We start from the raw sequence: 18,538 nt of genomic DNA on the forward strand, positions 1-18,538 counted from the left end.
TTGGAGGCGCTCTGCCGGTGGCCTTTCAGTCTCCACCCGCAGCAAAGGCCTCTCCCCGAAGCTTCCTCCGTTTGCCTCGTGGGTCTCCCTATCACCCCTCCGGCCGTTGATCGGCTCCGCTCAATTCGGAATATAAAAGGAATGCATATAAATAACAAAGTCTTCATCTGTTATTGATTTAGCCGTCAATTCAAATTCCACTGGAGAGCGTTTGAACGCAGTTTTCATCTTCAGCAATCCTCCTGTTTCTCTTAGGCGGGGAAAATTGACCAGCGAACTACAGATGAAAGGAAAACCTCGAGGCAACCCTCCCTACCATCCACGGCAGGAAACCTGAGAAATGGACCTGGGAGATGGGGTGCGGTTGTGGAGTCTGGAATTTACAAAAAGAAAAGAAGGGGAGAGGAACGACGATGGAGAAGGGAAACAGGCCCATTTTAAATAAAAACACATCTTGTGAGAAAAAGAGAAATACGTTAGTGACTCTAACCGAAGTGGAACGTCAGGACGGTGTGGCCCCATTTTCAGGGGTTATTTCTTCTTGAGAGATTGAATCGTGGTCACTTTTCCTTTACTCTCTGTCTCTGCTCCTGTCTGCCTGTCTCTCAATTAAAAAGAAGTTGCCTGCTCGCAGTCGGTTGCAAGATATTGGGGGGGGGGGGGGGCGGTGAAAATCAAGCCGATGCGGAGAAAACGAAAGTAGCTCTAAACTTTGGGTCTCTGAGTTTTCTCTGGCAGATCCATAGGGAAATTCTCCCACTAGAAGAGTTTACATATTGTGTGAGGTTTTAAACAACTATATTTAACTCGCATACCAAAAAGTTAGCAGCCATTGAAATCATTGAGCCCGGGCGCTAACAACGAGGAGGCATCCAGTTCCTTAGCGGCCATTTCCCTGAGTGGCAAAAAGCCCTCAGAAATAAAGTTCCTAGTGCCTAAAAATTGCGTCTAGAGGTTTAGGGTGTATAATTATGGTTTCAGCCTTCAACTGCTGTATGCAGACTGCCGGGAGAAAGCGATAAGGGATAAGCCTGAAATGTTTCTTTTTCAGTTTCCAAATATGGATATGACTAATTTCAAGACCTTCCTAGAATAGATATTTATAACAGCCTTTCTAGGAAGAAAATCGCCAACCCGAGCACATATATATTATATTGGTTTAAAAAATAAAGCCATTTGAATAAACTGATAATTTTCTTTTCAAAGAGAAGTAGAATTTTATTGGGGACTTTTTTAAAGCTGGTCTGGTAGAAAAATATAATTTTAGACACCACAAATTATATCCTAATTTAAAGATATCACTATTTATGTTAAAGCCACGGAAAAGGAGGGGAAAAGGATGATGGAAGTGCAGAGCCTGGAGGTTTTAGAGACCAGAACTGGTGTTGCATTTCCTTCATCTACAGGGAACCATGGCATTTGGGATAACAAGATTTTATAATAAATAAGAACAGTTTCTAGAGGCAACAAGAGCTTGGAAAAAGAAAACTAATGTATAAAGACTCAGAATAAACAAGAGAGTTCTGTTTATTTGCATCTCCCTAGGAGTAAAAAGTGATTTTTAAATGCCTGAAGCACTGCCCATGTGTCTCAGCTCACAGACATTGCATCTACAAAAATAATCTCAGTTGTATAAATATGCAGCACTTTAAAAGTAGTTATTTATCTTCATTTTCAGAGACATCTTTTATTTTTTTCTTCCTGGACTTCAGAGCTCCACATTTCCCACATTTGTTAGATGCTTTAAGCTCCAAAAGAGCCCAATACATTTGTTCAGTCAAGTTCTTCACTGGGTTCTGGATTAAAGTTCCCACCCATGGCCACATCGATTCAAACCTCTTTAAGGGAACTTAGAAGATGGCCTCAATTCTAGCCCCACAAATTGGAGGCCAAGGAGAGGGAATGCACTTATACCATCCATGGGTCACTCTGCGAATTGCAGACATTTAAATATCTCTGTCTAGAGAAATGAAAGCATCCATGAAGACACATTATTTCCAAATTAAAGATTATAAAAGCACAAATCTACAGGGCGTATTGTACACATACAACAGCAAACGACCCAATGTTGGAAAGATTGTCTTCACTCCACTATTGATACAAACCCTATTTAATAAGGCAGCTGCTTTAAAAGCCATCACAGTACCTCCAGCCTCCTGTTTTCAGACTGTCCCAAGGACCCTAGAATACTGCTTGCCCAGAGCTGTTTCCATTTGCCCCAGGGTGACTGCTGAGAGCTAATGATTCAATTACCCAATCACAGGATATGAATGACTGCAAATCCAAATCCTTCTGCCCTAATGGATTATGAAGATAGTAAATGCTGGAAATAGGCATAAAGAGCGATTTAAAAAATAAAACCCTAAAATCAGAATGGCACTTCTGAAATTCATTTGGGGGGATTATTCAAAAATACTTCAAGTCCTTTATACTGGCCTGGAGGGAGAAACAGAACATTAAAAAGTCATAAAAAATAAACCTAGACAAGAGCAAAATCAATAATAAGAAAGAAACAGAAGTACAAAGGTTGGGCAGCAAAAGGTTTTAGAGCCAGATAAGGGGAAAAGAGAAAAACAATTCACAAAATTTGCCATCACTGGCAGGGGATTGGGGGAATTAAATACATATTCAAGTCTTTCCAAAAGTCTTTTGGAGGCAACTGAAAGCATTTAAACTCTGTGGCCAATCTGGCCCACATCAGGAGACAGTGTCTTTGAGCTTGGAGACGATTTTCTTGTCTTTCACTCTTCGGTTCTGAAACCAAATGGTCACTTGTCTCTCAGATAGGTTCGTGGCAGCCGAGATTCGCCGCCGCTTGTCCTTGTTAATGAACTTGTTAACGGCGTACTCGTTCTCCAGTTCTTTGAGCTGCAGTTTGGTGTAGGGCACCCTCTTCTTTCTCCCCCGACGGTAGACACACATGTCTGGCTGATTTAGAGCCACATCCCCTGGTATTTAAAAAACAAAAAAAAAACAAAAAAAACAGCACGGGAAAAATTAGATGGGGATATATGGAGCACACAGCTGGGGACTGTGTGTGTAGACTTGGAGAGGGTATAGAGAATGAAGAAAGCCAGGCTGTTTACATTTTATTATTATTTATACAGACATTTTATTTACACATTATTAAAGAAAGATTATTTACACTTCAAAGTGAAGGCCAATTTGATGGATCATCATGGTTTCTTACACCGGCATCTTAACAAGCCTGCGATTTTATGGTGTGGTTGTTGGGGGCTCTCCTAAGGACAGTTTCTGCAAATGCTGGTTGCAAACATACGAACATACATAGACTTAAGAAAAAGCCCAGGCTGTTTGTTCAGACTTTGATTTCTTGTGTTCCTTGGAACTTGTGAGCTCTTGGAAGCTTTAGTGGCATTCTGGGGCATTCATGTCCTTGGAAAGTGGGGCTCAACTTCATGACACCTCTTTGGGGAGGAAGGGCCAAGGCCTGGGCAAAGGGCAGCAAAGACCTTCAACTTTAGGAGAAAAATAGGCCTATGCCCACACACAGGAAGAAAAGGGTTGTAAGAGAGTCAGTTTAATCAAGGGATGAATTTACAGATTTCACACAAACTGTTCCACTGGGTTTAACCGCGGTTGGGGGAGGAGGACAGGCACTCAATTCCCAAGTAGGGGCGCAGACTCCCAGTCCTTTCTTTTCCTTCTTTCTCTCTTCCTCTACCTCCCTCCCTGCATTTCTCCCTCTTGCCCTTTTCCCTTTCCCAACGTCCCTACCTGGAAAGGATGACTTCCAAAAGTGAGAGCCCTGTGGCTGGTCCTTGGCGCAGTACACCTGGCTGTTCCACCCGTTGGCCAGCGTCCAAGACTGGTAGCCTTCCATGGAGATGTACGCCTCGTGCCGAGGCTCCCCGGAGCCGAAGGTAGACACCATGTCGATGTAGCCGGGCACATGCTGGTAGGGACTCGTGTAGCCCTGATAGAAAGACACCTCCTTGGCTCGCGCGGGCACCTCGTTGGCTGGTACGCTGCTGCTTGCCAGGCCCGACACGTCCATGTACTTCTCCACCGGGAAGCCTCCCAGCGAGGCGTGCGGCGACGACTTGAGAGCATTCTGCTGTAAGCCCACGCCGTGCGACATGCGGCAGCTATAGTAGCCGTTGCCGAAGTGGTAGCCGTAACCCAGGGCTGGGGCGCCCGGGGGCGCTGCAGCAGCTGCGCCGGGCGCCGGGCACTCTTTGGCGGAGGGCGCCTCCGGGCGCGCCGCGACCACAGCCGAAGATGACGACGACGAGGCGGAGCCCGCGCGTTCAGAGGTCCCCGGGTATGCGAAGCCTGAGGCCGCCGCCGCGGCCGCCGCCGCTGCCGCCGCCGCGGCCGCAGCGCGCCCAGAGTGTGTGCCGGCGAACACTGGCGCCGAGAGGAAGCCGCGACACTGGCCCGGCGCCGCTGCCGCCACAGAGGAGGAGGAGGACGAGGAGGCCGGGGCCGCCCCGCCGGCCCCGCCGTCCGCCCGCAGCCCGTCCATGTCCCAGCTCGCGGCACGGCTCATGGCCCGGCCCGGCCCGGCCCCGGCCCCGGCCCCGTGCAGGACACCATGGCGCTGCGCGCCTCCTCCCTCTCCTTTCTCTCCTGTTCTCTCGCTCCCGCCCTCTTCCTCTCGCCCTCTCTCCCTCTGAGAGCCTCCCGCCTCCCGCCCGCCCGCCCTCCAACAGGTTAGCTCATCGCGGGACGTTTATAAAAACGAAGTTCAGGTTGGGAGGGGGCCTGGGCCGGTCGGGGGGCCGCCTCCCTCCCCGAGGGCTCCCGCTCGGGGCCGTGCCATTGGCTGCGCGGGGCCACGTGGGAATGGGGGGCGCAGGAGAGCCTGGCTCCCGGCTGGGGCCCGGGACCCACCCACCCAGGCCCCTACCCCTCCCCAGCTCTTGTGCAGCCCACCGCCCCTTTCCGCCCGCCCCCGGACTCAGGCGTTTGCGGCGCAGCCACCCCCACGAGCTGATTGCGCGACCGCCCATCCTGGGCCCTGTCTGCGACCGAGGCGGGCGCCGAGGCCTGCGCCTTGTCTCGGCCACGGCTGTTTTTGCCACCTCTCCTCGGCTTCCTGAGCTGCACAACTAAATGAAGGCAAAGGACAGAGATGATCAGAATGATGTGAAAACAGACGGGTTTTGATCCTGTTGCTTAATGCCTGGGATTAGCTGACCTAGACCCCAAACCCGAGGGAGCTAATTTTCCCTACCTTGCGCGTTGTTACAGGGCGAAGGCTTTTAATGCAAGTTCTCCCAGGCGATCCTCCGAATTAAGACCAATTGAAGCACAACCCCCTCCGCCCCAGTTTGCACACACTGTCCACCCGGAAAATGCCCACGAAGCCGCCCTGCGGGCGGGAGGCAGAGACTTACAAATAAATCAAGCGGACGAAAGACCGGTCCTCGGAGCGGCGAACCCGAGAAAAGTCCGGAAGCCTGGTCCACGCTATTCGCCTCTACAGTCAAGCCAGCCGGGAGTCGCCTCCTGAGCTGGGCTCCCGAGCCCTCGCGCAGCCTCCCCGGGTCCGCAGAAAGCTTCTCTGCCGCCCTCCTGGAAACTTCTGCGCCTCGCCCTGCAGCCGAACTGCCTCATGCATTTTGCAGCCACCACCCACCCCCGCCCGTTACTCACACCAATTAATTGAAAACTTCACTTTCCCAGGGACCTTTGTTTCGCTTTCTTTTCCTAGCTGCCAACTGCAGAGAATCGAGAGGGGCAGATTAAGAGAGTGTTTTTCCCAAGCAAACTTGGGGCTTGTAGTGGGAACAGCCCAAAGCAACAGGGTCTGACTTCGAGGGGGTAGAGCGGGCCCCAGACAGCCCTGCCAGGGTGCGGGGATCACAACCCTGAAGCCTTTTCAACACTTCCTTCCATTACTCGGCCACAGAATCCCAACCCATCATCCACCATCTTAGCCATTGTCTGGTGTGAGTCCTGTGGCAAATTTAAGGATCCACTTTAGAAGCAACGTTACATCTAATGAGCCGAGGATATTGGAGTGTGTGGGAGAGCCCTCAGAGCGAGCCCATTTTGTTCTGTAGGATTAGCTCCCCAGGCCAGCCCATTTCCAAGAAAATCGCTTCCACGAGCCTGTGATTGGTGAGGCCAGCCTGTCACCTAGCCCTGTTCTTTCTGGACCAAGACAGGACCCGGATGGGGCAAGCAAAAGAGCCAGGGAGGCCGTCTTGGGCCTGGTCAGACATCGCAGGGTGGGCTGGTGGTGTTGGGAGTGTTGACACGCAAAACGCAGTAACCATAAAAGGCTCAAATAAAGGGGAAAGTTATGAGAGGGGCGCTGGAAAGGAAAAGCAGGAGACTTGACCTTTTTGAAGTCTTAGACATGTTCATGATCAATTCGAGACAGGAGGGGCCTAAGCCTCTGCAGAAAATTGTAGGGACTGTAACTCTGCTGGTGAGAACAATTTTGGCTACTTGAGAGAAGGCAGAAGTTAGCAAGAGAAGCTGGATTTTTTGTTTGTTTGTTTAATACCAGCCAGAGCCAGGTAACAAGGTTGCTGACTTTTTGGAAGAGTTTGGCTAGGGTCTCTTTACCCAACAATATCATTACCAAACCAATCATGGAGGCCGCCCTGAAATGCTCTTATTTTTCCTTTGTATCCTTTTCTTTTTCTCAGAGAGGGAAAACATGTAGATACTTGAAAAAATTTTTTCTGTGACCTCAACAAATTTGTCAAAATATTTCTAAAACGTAACTAGAACCAACGAACTTTCAGCCTCTTAAAACTAAATATCACTGTGATTTTGAGTTCTGGAATTTCTGTTCCATTTTTATCTGTTAATACATATTAATGACTGATTATATGCTTAAAAATGAGGAAAATGACATTAAGATGAGAAGGAAGGACTTGTCAAGTTTTTCTGATTTCAGACAGTCCCTCATTTTTGGCTTAATTGTCCATGCAGCAAAGTAATTTGTTCAGGACTGGAAGCAAAGTCTGAATTAATGCTCTGTGAAAGACACTTCTCAATGGTGGCCATGTCTCTAGTTTCCTTGTGGAACTCTGGCAAGACATGGAGTTACTCTACCCATCCTAGCCAGTGGATATTCAGAGACCAGGGAGGTTTTGAACAATAAGCCTAGCCTCTTGCTATTCTGTAGTTGTATTCTCTTCCAGTACAGCTTTCTAGATCCTGGCCCTGGAGGAGGGGATTCCCCTTAGGAAGGAGGTTCTGACTTGATCCTGTGAAGGCCCCCTAAACCCAGCACCCCAGGGCAACTTCTGCTATTAGATCATGGGGCTGTGGTTGAGTACCAGGCAAAGTCAGGGCTGCTCTGTTTATGAACTAAGATGACACACAGTTTACAACTCAGAGTGGTAGGTAGTGGAGGAATTTTGAGGCTGAACTTGCAGAAACATTTCATTTAACTTGTATATCCTGTATACCCTGTATCCAAGCTGATTTTAGGTTTAAACTTCATGGGAAATTTTTTCTTTAGCTGGCCAGGAGCACAGATTGTATGTGTATGTTGAGGGGGTGTATTATGTTGGGGCTTTAACAACAGAAATAGTCTTTGTTACATGAAAATCTTTGCAGTCTCCAAAAACTGATGTGCAGTTATTCACTGAAACCAGTTTTGCCATCTTTCCTGATTTTGGCGAGAAACTCAAGATGGCCCTTCATTGACCAAAGCCCTGCTCTCCTCTCCCACTTGCTCCTTTCCCTCCTTAGCCTGCCCAAACACTCTTTTTTGGGAATTGATGCTGTTCTGGAAGTCACATCCTCTTTTTTCCTCCTTGTGGCTGATATTTCAGATCATGTCCCTGTCCTGGACTGGGGAATGGGTAGATACAGGCTGCAATTTAGATTTATTGAAGAACATAAGTTCCCCCCCTCGCCAAGAAAGCATCGAGCTCAATTAAGCACTTAATCGGTGGCCATTACAACAATAACCTGGTCCTAACAGAATGGAGTCGCAGGAACTACTTTGAAAATGTTTTCTTTGATGGCCACACCAGAAAGTGCAGGACACCACCCTAATTAACCTGTAAGAAGCCAAAACTGCAGCGTAGAAATAGTCTTAATTCCAAAGTAAAGTCTTAAATCCAGTGGAACAGGCTGGACAGTTCTTGGTTAAGACCAAGTCTGTGCTCTGCCAACTTTGGAGCTAATTTCCCTCTGCAGGCAATACTCAGTTTCACTCAGGCTGGAAATATCGAAAGGATTAAAAACAACAACAAACCCGGGGTAAAGAAAGGGGTCGTTAGCAAAAATGAGACAGCGGAATCCTGAGTTTAGGCACTTTCTGTGTCTGAGATGTATTCCGTTTGAATTTAACAACACAGGCTTTATTAAATGTAAATTGTTTGCAACAACAACAAAAAACCGCTTCAAACCGAAGTGTTATTTGGTGAAACCAGGTTTACCTCCCGCAGGGCGGTGGGCTCCTCCAGTCCTGGAGGGAATTAAGCACAGGGAGAGTCTTCCCTCTCACAGAAGCACTAACCTCACTACGAAGGGGACGCCGCAGCGTGGGTGCAGAGCTGGAGGAAGAACCGGATAACTTGTTGCCCGCCCCCCCCCCCCCCGCCCCGCCGCCGCCCGCAGGGCCTGCAAACCATCTTCCCCTGTTTTGTCCGACAACTCAAGGTGTGAGGTTGTCCTTGGAATACTTCTCCAGCAGTATCAGTAACTGAAGTCCAGTAAGTGCTCACTCTGTCGGCCCTTTGAGATGAAAGAAAATAAGTAAGTCTCTCTGTCTCTCCTTCCTCCCCCGCATTCCGCAGAGCCCCGCTGTCCCTGTGGGAAATCCACTTGTGGTCATCGACAGAACGAAGGGATGAAGTGTAGGGAAATGCCTAACCACGAAGGGGCGGGGGTTGGGGTGGGGGGCGGGGAGGAGGAGAAGGGAAGGAGGCGGAAGAGTAAGTGATGCGGCTTAGCTTCCCGGCTGGACCGCGCGCAGTTCCCCAGGTCCGGCGCTAGATGTCCCTGCAAGTTTTCCTGTCGCGTCGGAGGGCGCGCGGGCTTCAGGCAGGCAGCGAGTCGTGTTAGTCCAGGAGTCCAGGGAGAAAATACCCTCCCAGTCCCCACCCAAGGCGGTCCAGTGGGCGCAGGATTGTAGGAGAAAAGAGAAGAAGAAATAGACGCAGCCAGAGAGGCCCGGGAGGGAGAGCGCGAGGCCGGCCTGCAGAGGGACGGCAGCAAAAGTTTGCCAGTTACAGAGTCCGCGCTGGAGTCGCCAGACCCACATCTTTGCTAATAAACCGAAACCCCCGAGCCGTGGCAGCGGCATTAAGCCTAAAGAAAATGTACCCGGAGATCGAAGCCCAGGACCTAGCCGTCCTGCTCTCCCCCTCCACCCAGCGGCCCCTGTCCTGGAGAGGGCTTGCGTCCCGCTGTGGACCTGCCAGTTTTGAGCCCCGTTCGCTAGGAGTCTTCCTCCGAAGTCAGGAGACAGGCCCCAGAGAGGTTTTGGGGGCTCCACGGCATCTCGGGCTCTACGGGTACCCTTCACCCTTCGGACAGCCTGCACACATTTTCATTACCTTCAGTCGTAAGCCGAAAGTGTTTACCACTTCACCTCGCAGGACCCGCCACTGCTCAAGAAACAGATATTTAGTCTGGAGGCCTAACAACAACAACAACAAATTTAGGCCTCTTTCATGTAATTCCTCCTTTGGAGCAAAAAGTGCTTTTCAGTCCTTTTGGAGAAAGCCTTCCTGAACCCTCACCCCCAACGCGTCTTAAAAATTCCTGCCAAACCGTGCGGGCATGGGTTGACTTTTATTTTTGAGTGAGTGAGTCTTGTGCCTTGGTAGTGAGTAGGGAGTCCTGGTGGCCTGGAGGGTGTGTCTGAAAACCAGGGGCTTTTGACAGGCCGTACCCAGTCTCAGCCTGGACATTCCAGAGGTGCAAGGTTTGGGCATTTCAATAATAACCCTCAACAGAATTGTGTCAGTCTTCTCACTACCTCTATACAGACTAAATGTTTTTGAGGTAGGCCTATATTTAAAGAAGACACATGCAAAATAAAAGAACCAACCAAAAATGCTGCCCAAAGCTTTATAATACAGTATATTTGGATGCGATCAGCGATAACTTAAATCACAAGCAAGTTGTCTAACCTCCATGTAGAAAGGTTCTCATCTCTGAAAAAGGGATAGTAATAGAATCAATTTCTATAGTTGTGAGTTTTAGAGGAGCTAATATATGTAAAAAGCACTTGTAATTTCAGAGTAAAGCTCCATACAGGTCGGCCAGTATTACTACTACTAGTAAATGTGAAATCTAAATAAATTAAGGGACATTAAATATTGGAATGTTCAGTGTCTCCCATGAAACACTGTCTGCTAAACGGACTTCATGAACAATTATAGGTGTCTTTTAGTGTGAAGAGTTTTCCTGACATGGTATCGAATGTACTTTTCATAATAAACGTGCTAGAATAGCAATATTAGTGTTATTTAAAATGTGCAAAATAGTTTTCAAAACCACTAATAAATGAAGGTGTCGCCAAGAAATGGTGTTCTCCCTTTCCATCAGACTGAGGTACGGTTTGCCACAGGCTTTGGCACTAGAGCCGAAGGGTCCCACAGGAAGGGAAGAAGTTGGAGACCCACCCACGGGGTGAAGGAGAAAGGGGCTGCGACCCAGCCACCCAGCGGCGGTTCCTGCGATTGAAAGTAGCTCACAGCCGCTGAAACCGCTAGGAAAACAGACGGGGGCGCCAAACGACAGCAATAAAGACATTCGTGACTTCCGCTTAAGTCGCTCCTCCGCGGATCCCACCCTCTGCCAGGGCCTTGACCCGCCCACGGACCAGAGCCTGGACCGAAGTGTCCCGTTCAGTCCCCAAAGCTAAGTGGGACTAGGGGGAACACTTCCCAAGTTCCTGGGACAGCCCCCCTCCTCTGGGCGCGGCCTGCCAGAGATTGTGAAACTGGGCACCCGGACTATGGAGCAGGGAAGGAAAGGTGGGGGCATCCGCTCGGCTGAGCTCGGACCACGTTAATGGCCTGAAAGCTAGCGCGAGAAGGGCTCATAGTGCTTGGAATCAGGTGGCCTCTGGGGCAGGGGCCGAGGTGGAAGCGGATGATGTCTTCCTCCGAACTCCCGACTCTCACTTTGCTTCCCACCTCTCACCTCCCCAGCCACCAGGCAGGTGCTCCAGCTTTCCATTTTTCACCTTTGGGGGTAGAATTCCGTTTATAACCTTAAAGAGGTGGGATTGATTTTCGAAGCAAAGCTCGCGTTTAAGTTGGTGCCAAGGGGAACAGGAGAGAAACTTTTGGCATTGACTGTGTGTATAAATGTATATAAATATATTTCACACTTCGTCTCCTCTTACATTCCTGACTCCCCCAATGGATACAAGGTTAAAAGGAAAGCGCCAACAGAGAGATGGGCAAATAGATCTCGGGTTTGCCCCTAACGCACCCCCTAGGTCCTGGGTGTGGCGGCAGGGAGGAAATGGGGGGGGGGGTCTGGGTTGGGGTCTGGGTTGGCGGTAAGGCGGGGATGCAGGACCCGAGACTAGCCCCCAGATTGCCAGGGTCTCTCCGCCTCTTTGGAAGCTCCACAGGCCGATATCCCGGTCTTGTCTCTATCCGCCCTTGTTCCTGCCTGCGGTCGTGGACCTCTCCCCCTGGGCAGCTGGTAGGTGGACTTGTACAGCTAGTTGGGGGTCCGAGCACCGTGGCGCGCAAGCGAGGGAGGAGACGCGCAACGGCCTTGGGTGAAGATTGATCTTCGTTAAAATGGTTGCCTCCAGCGTCATTATGACCATCAAAGTTATCACCAAGAGGCTCAGCCGCCAAGCTCAGGTCGCGAGGAGCAGCGGCAAGGCTAGTCCGCGATTTTTCGCGCGCAGACCCAGTGCAGAGATTATCCGAGGCCACAGGTAAGGGGCTGGGGCGGGAGAAGGGAGGAAGGCGAGAAAGAAGAAGGGCACAGTGGGAAAGAGAGGGCAGGAGGATGGTAGGGAAGGGAACCAAGACTGTTTTTTCTCATCTTTGACCTCGAAATCCAGCGACTTTGCCACAAATAATTCGATGTGAGAAGGGGTTGGGGGAAAGCTGGCAACGTAAAAGTGGAATTGGGGCCGCCCATATGGCGCTGTAAATTGCGACTGTGTTTAAAGTTAGCTGTAGAATTCTGCTATGAAATCGTCCAGCCGAGTTCATTTCCCCCAGGGAAAATGCGTAGGCGAGAAGCCTATCCATCAGCAGGATTATAAAAGTGAAAAACCCGGGACTTCAAGTTCAGAACTCACTCTGCAAACGGTGTTAAAAAATCTGAGAGGACCTAATGATTTCCGTTTGGAGGCGCGGGCCCAACGCACCTCCCCAGCCACGTAGCACTGAAGTGCTTTCAAAACTCTAGGAGATTCTCTCTCTCCCTCTCTCCCTTCTGGGGTGGGAGGAGAGCAGCCAGGCTGAGATGAAGTGGGGAGGGAGAGAACTCGGCGTCCTATTTGTTAAATAAAACACATATTTGGTTCTGAAATTCTAAAGATAAGTAATCCAGACAGGAGCGCAAGGTCTTCTCCTTACGCAACTCTTCCAACATCCTCCCCCTTGTCCCCCCTCCCTCTTGTAAATGTAAAAAAAAAAAAAAAAAAAAAAAACCACTTCCCGACGATCTACTCTGGAAAATCAAAGCATTATCTATTATTTAACACGTATCTATGTCCGAGGAAAAATGAGGAAGGCGCTGCATGATTAGGACCTAAGGGGCAACCCAGCAAACTGAGAGCGTAATGATGCCCCTAAATGAAGGGGGAAATGTGCCGCGGCGCGCTCTATTAATCAGACTGTCAATTTCACCCCCGAGGCCAAACCCCCGGGCGAGCAGAACCGGCTCTGAGCGGGCAAAGGACCGGAGACTTCCTCCTCACTTCTTGTCTCTTCTCGCCTCCTACCTGGATCTATTTGTCTGCTCTGAAGCCGCCTTCATTACCCACTGACAGGAACGTGTATTTATTTGCTTATAAACCTGTTACAATAAATGATTATTCGAACAGCGTCATTCGTACCTTAATGACGAGCGAGCGCTACTTTTTGATGAATGACATCTCGGGCTCGGAAGGATGTATGGGTCATTTTGACCAGTCATTCCCTCGCTCTGGCATCCCACAATTTTTCCGCCTCCCTCCAAAAGAGATAATAATATTTAGAGGCGCTCGCTGGGGCTGAATGAGAATTAGCCCTCGGCGCAGCCCATCATTAGGACGGGACAGCCGGGCCACTGTGACATTTTTTAGAAAGCTGAAATGATGGAAAGAATAAGAAAAGAGATGATTCTGATGGAGAGAGGGCTGCACAGCCCTACGACCGGCAAGAGATTCTCCAATTTGTCCGACTCGGCTGGCAATGCTGTGCTTGAGGCCCTGGAAAATTCGCAGCACCCGGCTCGCCTCAGCCCGCGCCTGCCGTCCGCCCCCCTGCACAGCGCTTTGGGAGACCTCCCTGCCAAGGGCAAATTCGAAATAGACACTTTGTTCAACCTGCAGCACCCGAGCAGCGAAAGCACCGTCTCCTCCGAAATCGCGTCTGCCGCGGAGGGCCGAAAAAAGCCGGGTCATTATTCAGAGGCGGCCGCCGAGGCAGACATGAGCAGCGACGTGGAGGTGGGCTGCTCGGCGCTGCGCTCCCCTGGCGGCCTCGGAGCGGTTCCGCTCAAGGAAAACAATGGCAAAGGTAATCGCGCTGCCCGCGCCGCGCTCTCCAGTCCCATTCTCTCTGTTCCTTCGCTGCCCTGCGGGCCCTTCGTGGTGCCTTTGCCCCTCTCCGACCCTCTGCAGCAAGCTGCACCGAGCTGGTTCGGGCGGGGGCGGGACGCAGGCGTGGGACCGTGCCCTCCGGCTCTGCTCCTTGAGCCTCCCAGAGAGACGCAGGCCTACGGCCTGCCCTCGCTCCTAAGTCGGAGAAAAGGTTTTCCGCTTGCGGGTCTAAACGCCCGTGCGAGCCGATCGACCCCGAGCCATCCACTGAGTCTGTCCGGGGGAAGGGTGCCCTGGGCAGCTGCTCTGAACTCCGCGGCCTCTGAACCCCGAGGCCGAGCGGAGGAAGCATTCTAAATAAGTCAAGGGAGCCTCGCTGGGCACCTTTGGGAGACCCTCTTGGGTCAGCGGGAGAAAGTTGAAAAGTAGAGTTCACCCCTCAATGGTTCCAGTTTGAGTTGTTGCTGTCTTTCGAATCTTGAAATATTTTAAACAAAATTCCAGAGCCAGTCAAAGTAAGGTTAGAGGCCGACAGAAAGCTGCCCTGCGGTCTCCAGATCAAGGAAAATCCAGAGCTTCCCAAACTGAGTTTAGATGTAGGCTTTTCCCCTTGGCCAGTTTTCCTCCTGAGTTGAAAATTTCCAATTATTAAAACAAAACTACCGTCCTTAATTGAGTTCCTATTATTTGGTTATGAAGGGCTCCCCAAACTTTATTGATTCCATTAACGGCAGCAATTTGTAAACATGACAGACCCCATCAATTTAGGCAGCGCCTCGCCTTCCTCTCGTGGCTTCCCCCATCCGCGTGCAGCCTCAGCGCGGGGATCTCGGTCCTACAGTGACTCATGCGCTGCCGGCCGTTTGTTTGGCAGGGTTCGCAGAGAGTGGCTCAGTCGCGGGCACCACGACGTCTGCGACAGGCTCCGGCCTCGGCAGCCTGCATGGAGGCGGCGGCGGCGGCGGCAGCGGCGGGGGCACGGCGCTGGGCGGCTCCGGCTCTGGCGCGGATCAGGTGCGGCGCTACCGTACGGCGTTCACCCGCGAACAGATCGCCCGCCTGGAGAAGGAGTTCTACCGGGAGAACTATGTGTCGCGGCCACGCCGGTGCGAGCTAGCTGCTGCACTCAACCTTCCCGAAACCACTATCAAGGTATTGATTCCAGCACGCGCCTGTTCTAGCCTCCCCCGGGTGTGTGGGTTGATTTTTATTTCTCCTTTTTGGGCGACTAGGTTTAGCTGAGGGCCTGAAAACCCACGGGGAGAGTCACCAAAGGAATTGGCATATTTATTTCTCAGTTGCCGTATCCGAAGGTCTAGCCGGTCTGGCTGACCTGGGAAGGGCTCCGAATGGCGCAGCCCATGCCGAAAATGCTCGCCTCCGCCCAGCGCGTGCTCAGGTGCCCCTAACCCTTCTCCACGGCTCCACTTTCCCCTCGGCGGCAAAGACAGCTGGTCTTTGTTGCTCTGGCACGAACCAGAGGTGAAACTTTTCAATTGCTTTTGATCTTGGAGGTTTATTTTTCACATAAATCGTTACAAAGAGAAAGATAGTGTATTTTTTAAAATCGATGGGGTTGAGAAATAGTTTTCTAAACATTTTCCTCCTGGGCAACGGGAAAGAAAGCAAGCTCCTGGGGGGGAGCAACGAAATTGTCCTTATTAACATCTCTTTAGGTGATTAATTTTATTTTACATCCAGGAAAGATAGCCGGGAGGTTGGGCGACTTGGTGAACTCTTCAAGGAGGATCTGGCATTATAAAAAAAGAAAAGAGGAAACTCCATGGGATGGGGAGGAGTGTGAAAGTCTCTCTTCGGTTTGGTCGGGCTTTCTTTAATTTAGAGTTGTGACGAATGATGTCTTCATTAGATACTGTGTTGGGAGGGGTAGAAAAGTCCCCTTCCCAGTTTAAGAGGATGTTGTTCCCGCCATTCATTTGAAGAAAATGATTCCAACAAAACCATCCCTTCAATATCAGAACCGGACCCATGCCCCTCGGGACAACTCCTCACAGCTCAGAGGACTCAAGACCTCACGCGGCGACTTTTTACAAAAGCTGCGGTGGCAGCTTCTCTTCAAAGGAGCCCTAGAATCCTCGTGCAAATCCTGGGATTGAGAGACGGGTGCTCAGCGAGGCCGGGCAACCTGTGGGTGGCGAGAAAGAGAGGAAAGGTTGGGTTGGGACGAGGAAGCGCAGTCTAAAGCTAGAGAATAGAAGCTCCAGGAGCCGCAGCAATCGGACATAGGAAAGAAGATTATTTTCGCTGAGGAGAGTGTGCCTACGGCGCTTCACATTGCCGCTCACACTGTCTCAGCTGGAAGAGAGGACTCGGCCCGGTCGGAGGGGCGTAGGCCAGGCCATTCCGAGGTCTGGGAGGGGCGGGGAGGCCCGGGGCGGGGGCTGGGGCCTCCGGGCGCTCCCTAACTGGGGCCGCGGCGCGGCTCTCCCCACAGGTATGGTTCCAGAACCGGCGCATGAAGGACAAGCGGCAGCGTCTGGCCATGTCGTGGCCGCACCCGGCCGACCCCAGCTTCTACACCTACATGATGACGCACGCGGCCGCCACCGGAAGCCTGCCCTACCCCTTCCACTCGCACGTGCCGCTGCACTACTACCCGCACGTGGGTGTCACGGCCGCGGCCGCCGCGGCTGCGGCCTCCGGCGCAGCCGCCGCGGCCTCATCACCCTTCGCCACTTCCATCCGCCCGCTGGACACCTTCCGCGCCCTCTCGCATCCCTACTCGCGCCCCGAGCTGCTGTGCAGCTTCCGCCACCCGGGCCTCTACCAGACGCCGGCGGCTGCCGCCGGGCTCAACAGCGCGGCTTCGGCCGCGGCGGCTGCTGCAGCTGCGGCGGCCGCGGCCTCTTCGGCCGCGGCGGCCGGGGCGCCCCCCAGCGGCGGTTCCGCACCCTGCTCGTGCCTCAGTTGCCACAGCAGTCAGTCGGCCGCAGCCGCCGCTGCCGCCGCCGCCGCCGCTCTGGGCTCCCGGGGTGGCGGCGGGGGCAGCGGGGGTGGCGGCGGCAGCGCAGGGGCCGCCGGGGGCTCGGACTTCGGCTGCAGCGGTGCGGCGCCGCGCTCTGAGAGCGGCTTTCTGCCCTACTCAGCCGCTGTGCTAAGCAAGACCGCCGTGAGCCCTCCGGACCAGAGGGACGAGGCGCCGCTCACCAGATAACTACGTCGCCGCCGCCAGGGGGCTGCGCCCGACGCTCCGAGTGTGCCCCGGGAGTCCCCTGAGCGCCCCCCATGCCCTCTTTGCGCCCACGTGCCCTCTGCGCTCCGCCTGCTGCTGAGGCTCTCGCCAGGGGGCGCCCCGGCGCGGGAGGTCGCAGGGAACTTGCCCCGAGTTGGGGGGAAAGAGCCAGCTCGAAAGCCCGGCTTGCGTCCCCTCAAATTATTTCTATTTTTGTATTTTCTACCCTGCCGCCTCCCCTCCTTTTAAGTGTGTTTCCCGTCGCCCAGACCCCGCTTCCTGCCTCTGTCCCGAGCTCTTGGTCTCCCCAAGACAATCTCCTCGCCCCCGAAACCAGTCCGCTGTGGTCTCGGGCCCAGGCTGAAGCCGTCAGGCCTAGTTTCTCGGCTGAGCCACGTGGCCAAAAGCAACGGAAAACCACAACAAAGAGAGTAGGGAATGGTGTGTGCTAGTGCGGTGTGCGGGGGGGTGGGGGGGGGCGGAATCCACCCCGTTGTTCCCGCTGCTGCTGTGTTTCTTCCATCCTTTCTTTTATTTTCTTTAAACGAGGGTAGAGGAGGTAGCAGTTTTTCTCTTAGCCTGAGCTTGTTAGGGGCCCTATACGAGGACAGCGGAAGAATGGAGGTCTGAGAAGGCCTAGAGGGCGGATGGAGAGTGCGGGCGGCCGCGGGTGTAGAGAGTGTTTACTGCGTGCAGGGGACAAGGATGTTGGGGCTGTGGCCGCGGTCCCGGGAAGGACAAAGCCACGAAGCCGAGATGCGAAGAGGCGCAGTCCCGCCTCCTCTCTCGGCCCACTGCCGGTCTCTCTTCTGATCTTCGGTTTGGGTTGGAGGCGTCTTGCATATTCTTGTGCAAAAAGTAATGGTTAATAAGAGTGGCACAGCCAGACCAGGGGAGGAAAGGCAAACGGAGGGATGAGGAGGGCAAGACTGAACGATCTCGTAGTATTTGAAGAATCGTTTTCAGCTTAGTTTTCCAACGACTGGGTTCCACTCCATCTGGGAAATACTTGAATCTCTAGATATATATTATCCTGAAGCATTTACTTAGACGCTTTTCTAAGTTCGAACTCCATTCCCTTCACCCCCTTCCCTCCTCGCTTTCCTCTTCCTCGGGTAAAAGGGTTCTTGGCTTATTTCTCACGCATGTCTATTGCGCCTTCGCCTCTGCAAAGCCACCGCTGGGTTGCTGAGACCGGCTCTGCCAACCCTGGCTACTGGAGGGGTTTCCTTGAACTTGAAGAAAGGCACATCAAAACACACCGGTGTTAACTGCCACGTCAATTTTGATGCTAATAATGTGCAGATTATGACGAAAATTGCCAATCATGCTCTCTGATGGACCTCCTTTGAATGTGGAATTGGAGAAAAGTTCCCCGCACGGAGACCTGCTGTCAAGTACTAACAACCCGCTAAGGGAAGTCATTAGGAGAGACGGATAAGAGACTCGGTACATAAAACAATGTTCTTGGTGCATAGAATGTATGTTATTTAATGTTATCTCTGTTACCTGAAGTGATTTCGCAGAAGAAAGCCACGTTCTTATCATCTCAATTGCCAATTTTCATTTTGGTAACTTGGACGCCCTGGGTAGACTTTTCTCTGTTAAGTTGATATTCCACCAATGTGAACAGCCTCATTAAATCAAGCCCAGATATTTCCATAATGCTC

General features: G+C 52.0%; 2 protein-coding genes across 2 annotated transcripts; one reads left to right on the forward strand and one right to left on the reverse strand.

Moving 5' to 3' along the window:
* Positions 1-1,509: 1,509 nt before the first annotated feature.
* HOXD13 (homeobox D13) lies at positions 1,510-4,653 on the reverse strand. Its single transcript, XM_061434708.1, has 2 exons — positions 3,739-4,653; positions 1,510-2,948 (listed from the first exon to the last, which is right to left on the reverse strand). Exons 1-2 carry the CDS (start codon positions 4,511-4,513, stop codon positions 2,698-2,700), a joined length of 1,026 nt encoding a protein of 341 aa, XP_061290692.1. The 5' UTR covers positions 4,514-4,653; the 3' UTR covers positions 1,510-2,697.
* Positions 4,654-13,005: 8,352 nt separating this feature from the next.
* EVX2 (even-skipped homeobox 2) lies at positions 13,006-16,850 on the forward strand. The gene is made up of 3 exons (XM_061434714.1): positions 13,006-13,652; positions 14,550-14,827; positions 16,131-16,850. Exons 1-3 carry the CDS (start codon positions 13,226-13,228, stop codon positions 16,848-16,850), a joined length of 1,425 nt encoding a protein of 474 aa, XP_061290698.1. The 5' UTR covers positions 13,006-13,225.
* Positions 16,851-18,538: the final 1,688 nt, after the last annotated feature.

This window comes from Bos javanicus, chromosome 2 (genome assembly GCF_032452875.1).
Source record: "Bos javanicus breed banteng chromosome 2, ARS-OSU_banteng_1.0, whole genome shotgun sequence".
Lineage (NCBI taxonomy): Eukaryota > Metazoa > Chordata > Mammalia > Artiodactyla > Bovidae > Bos > Bos javanicus.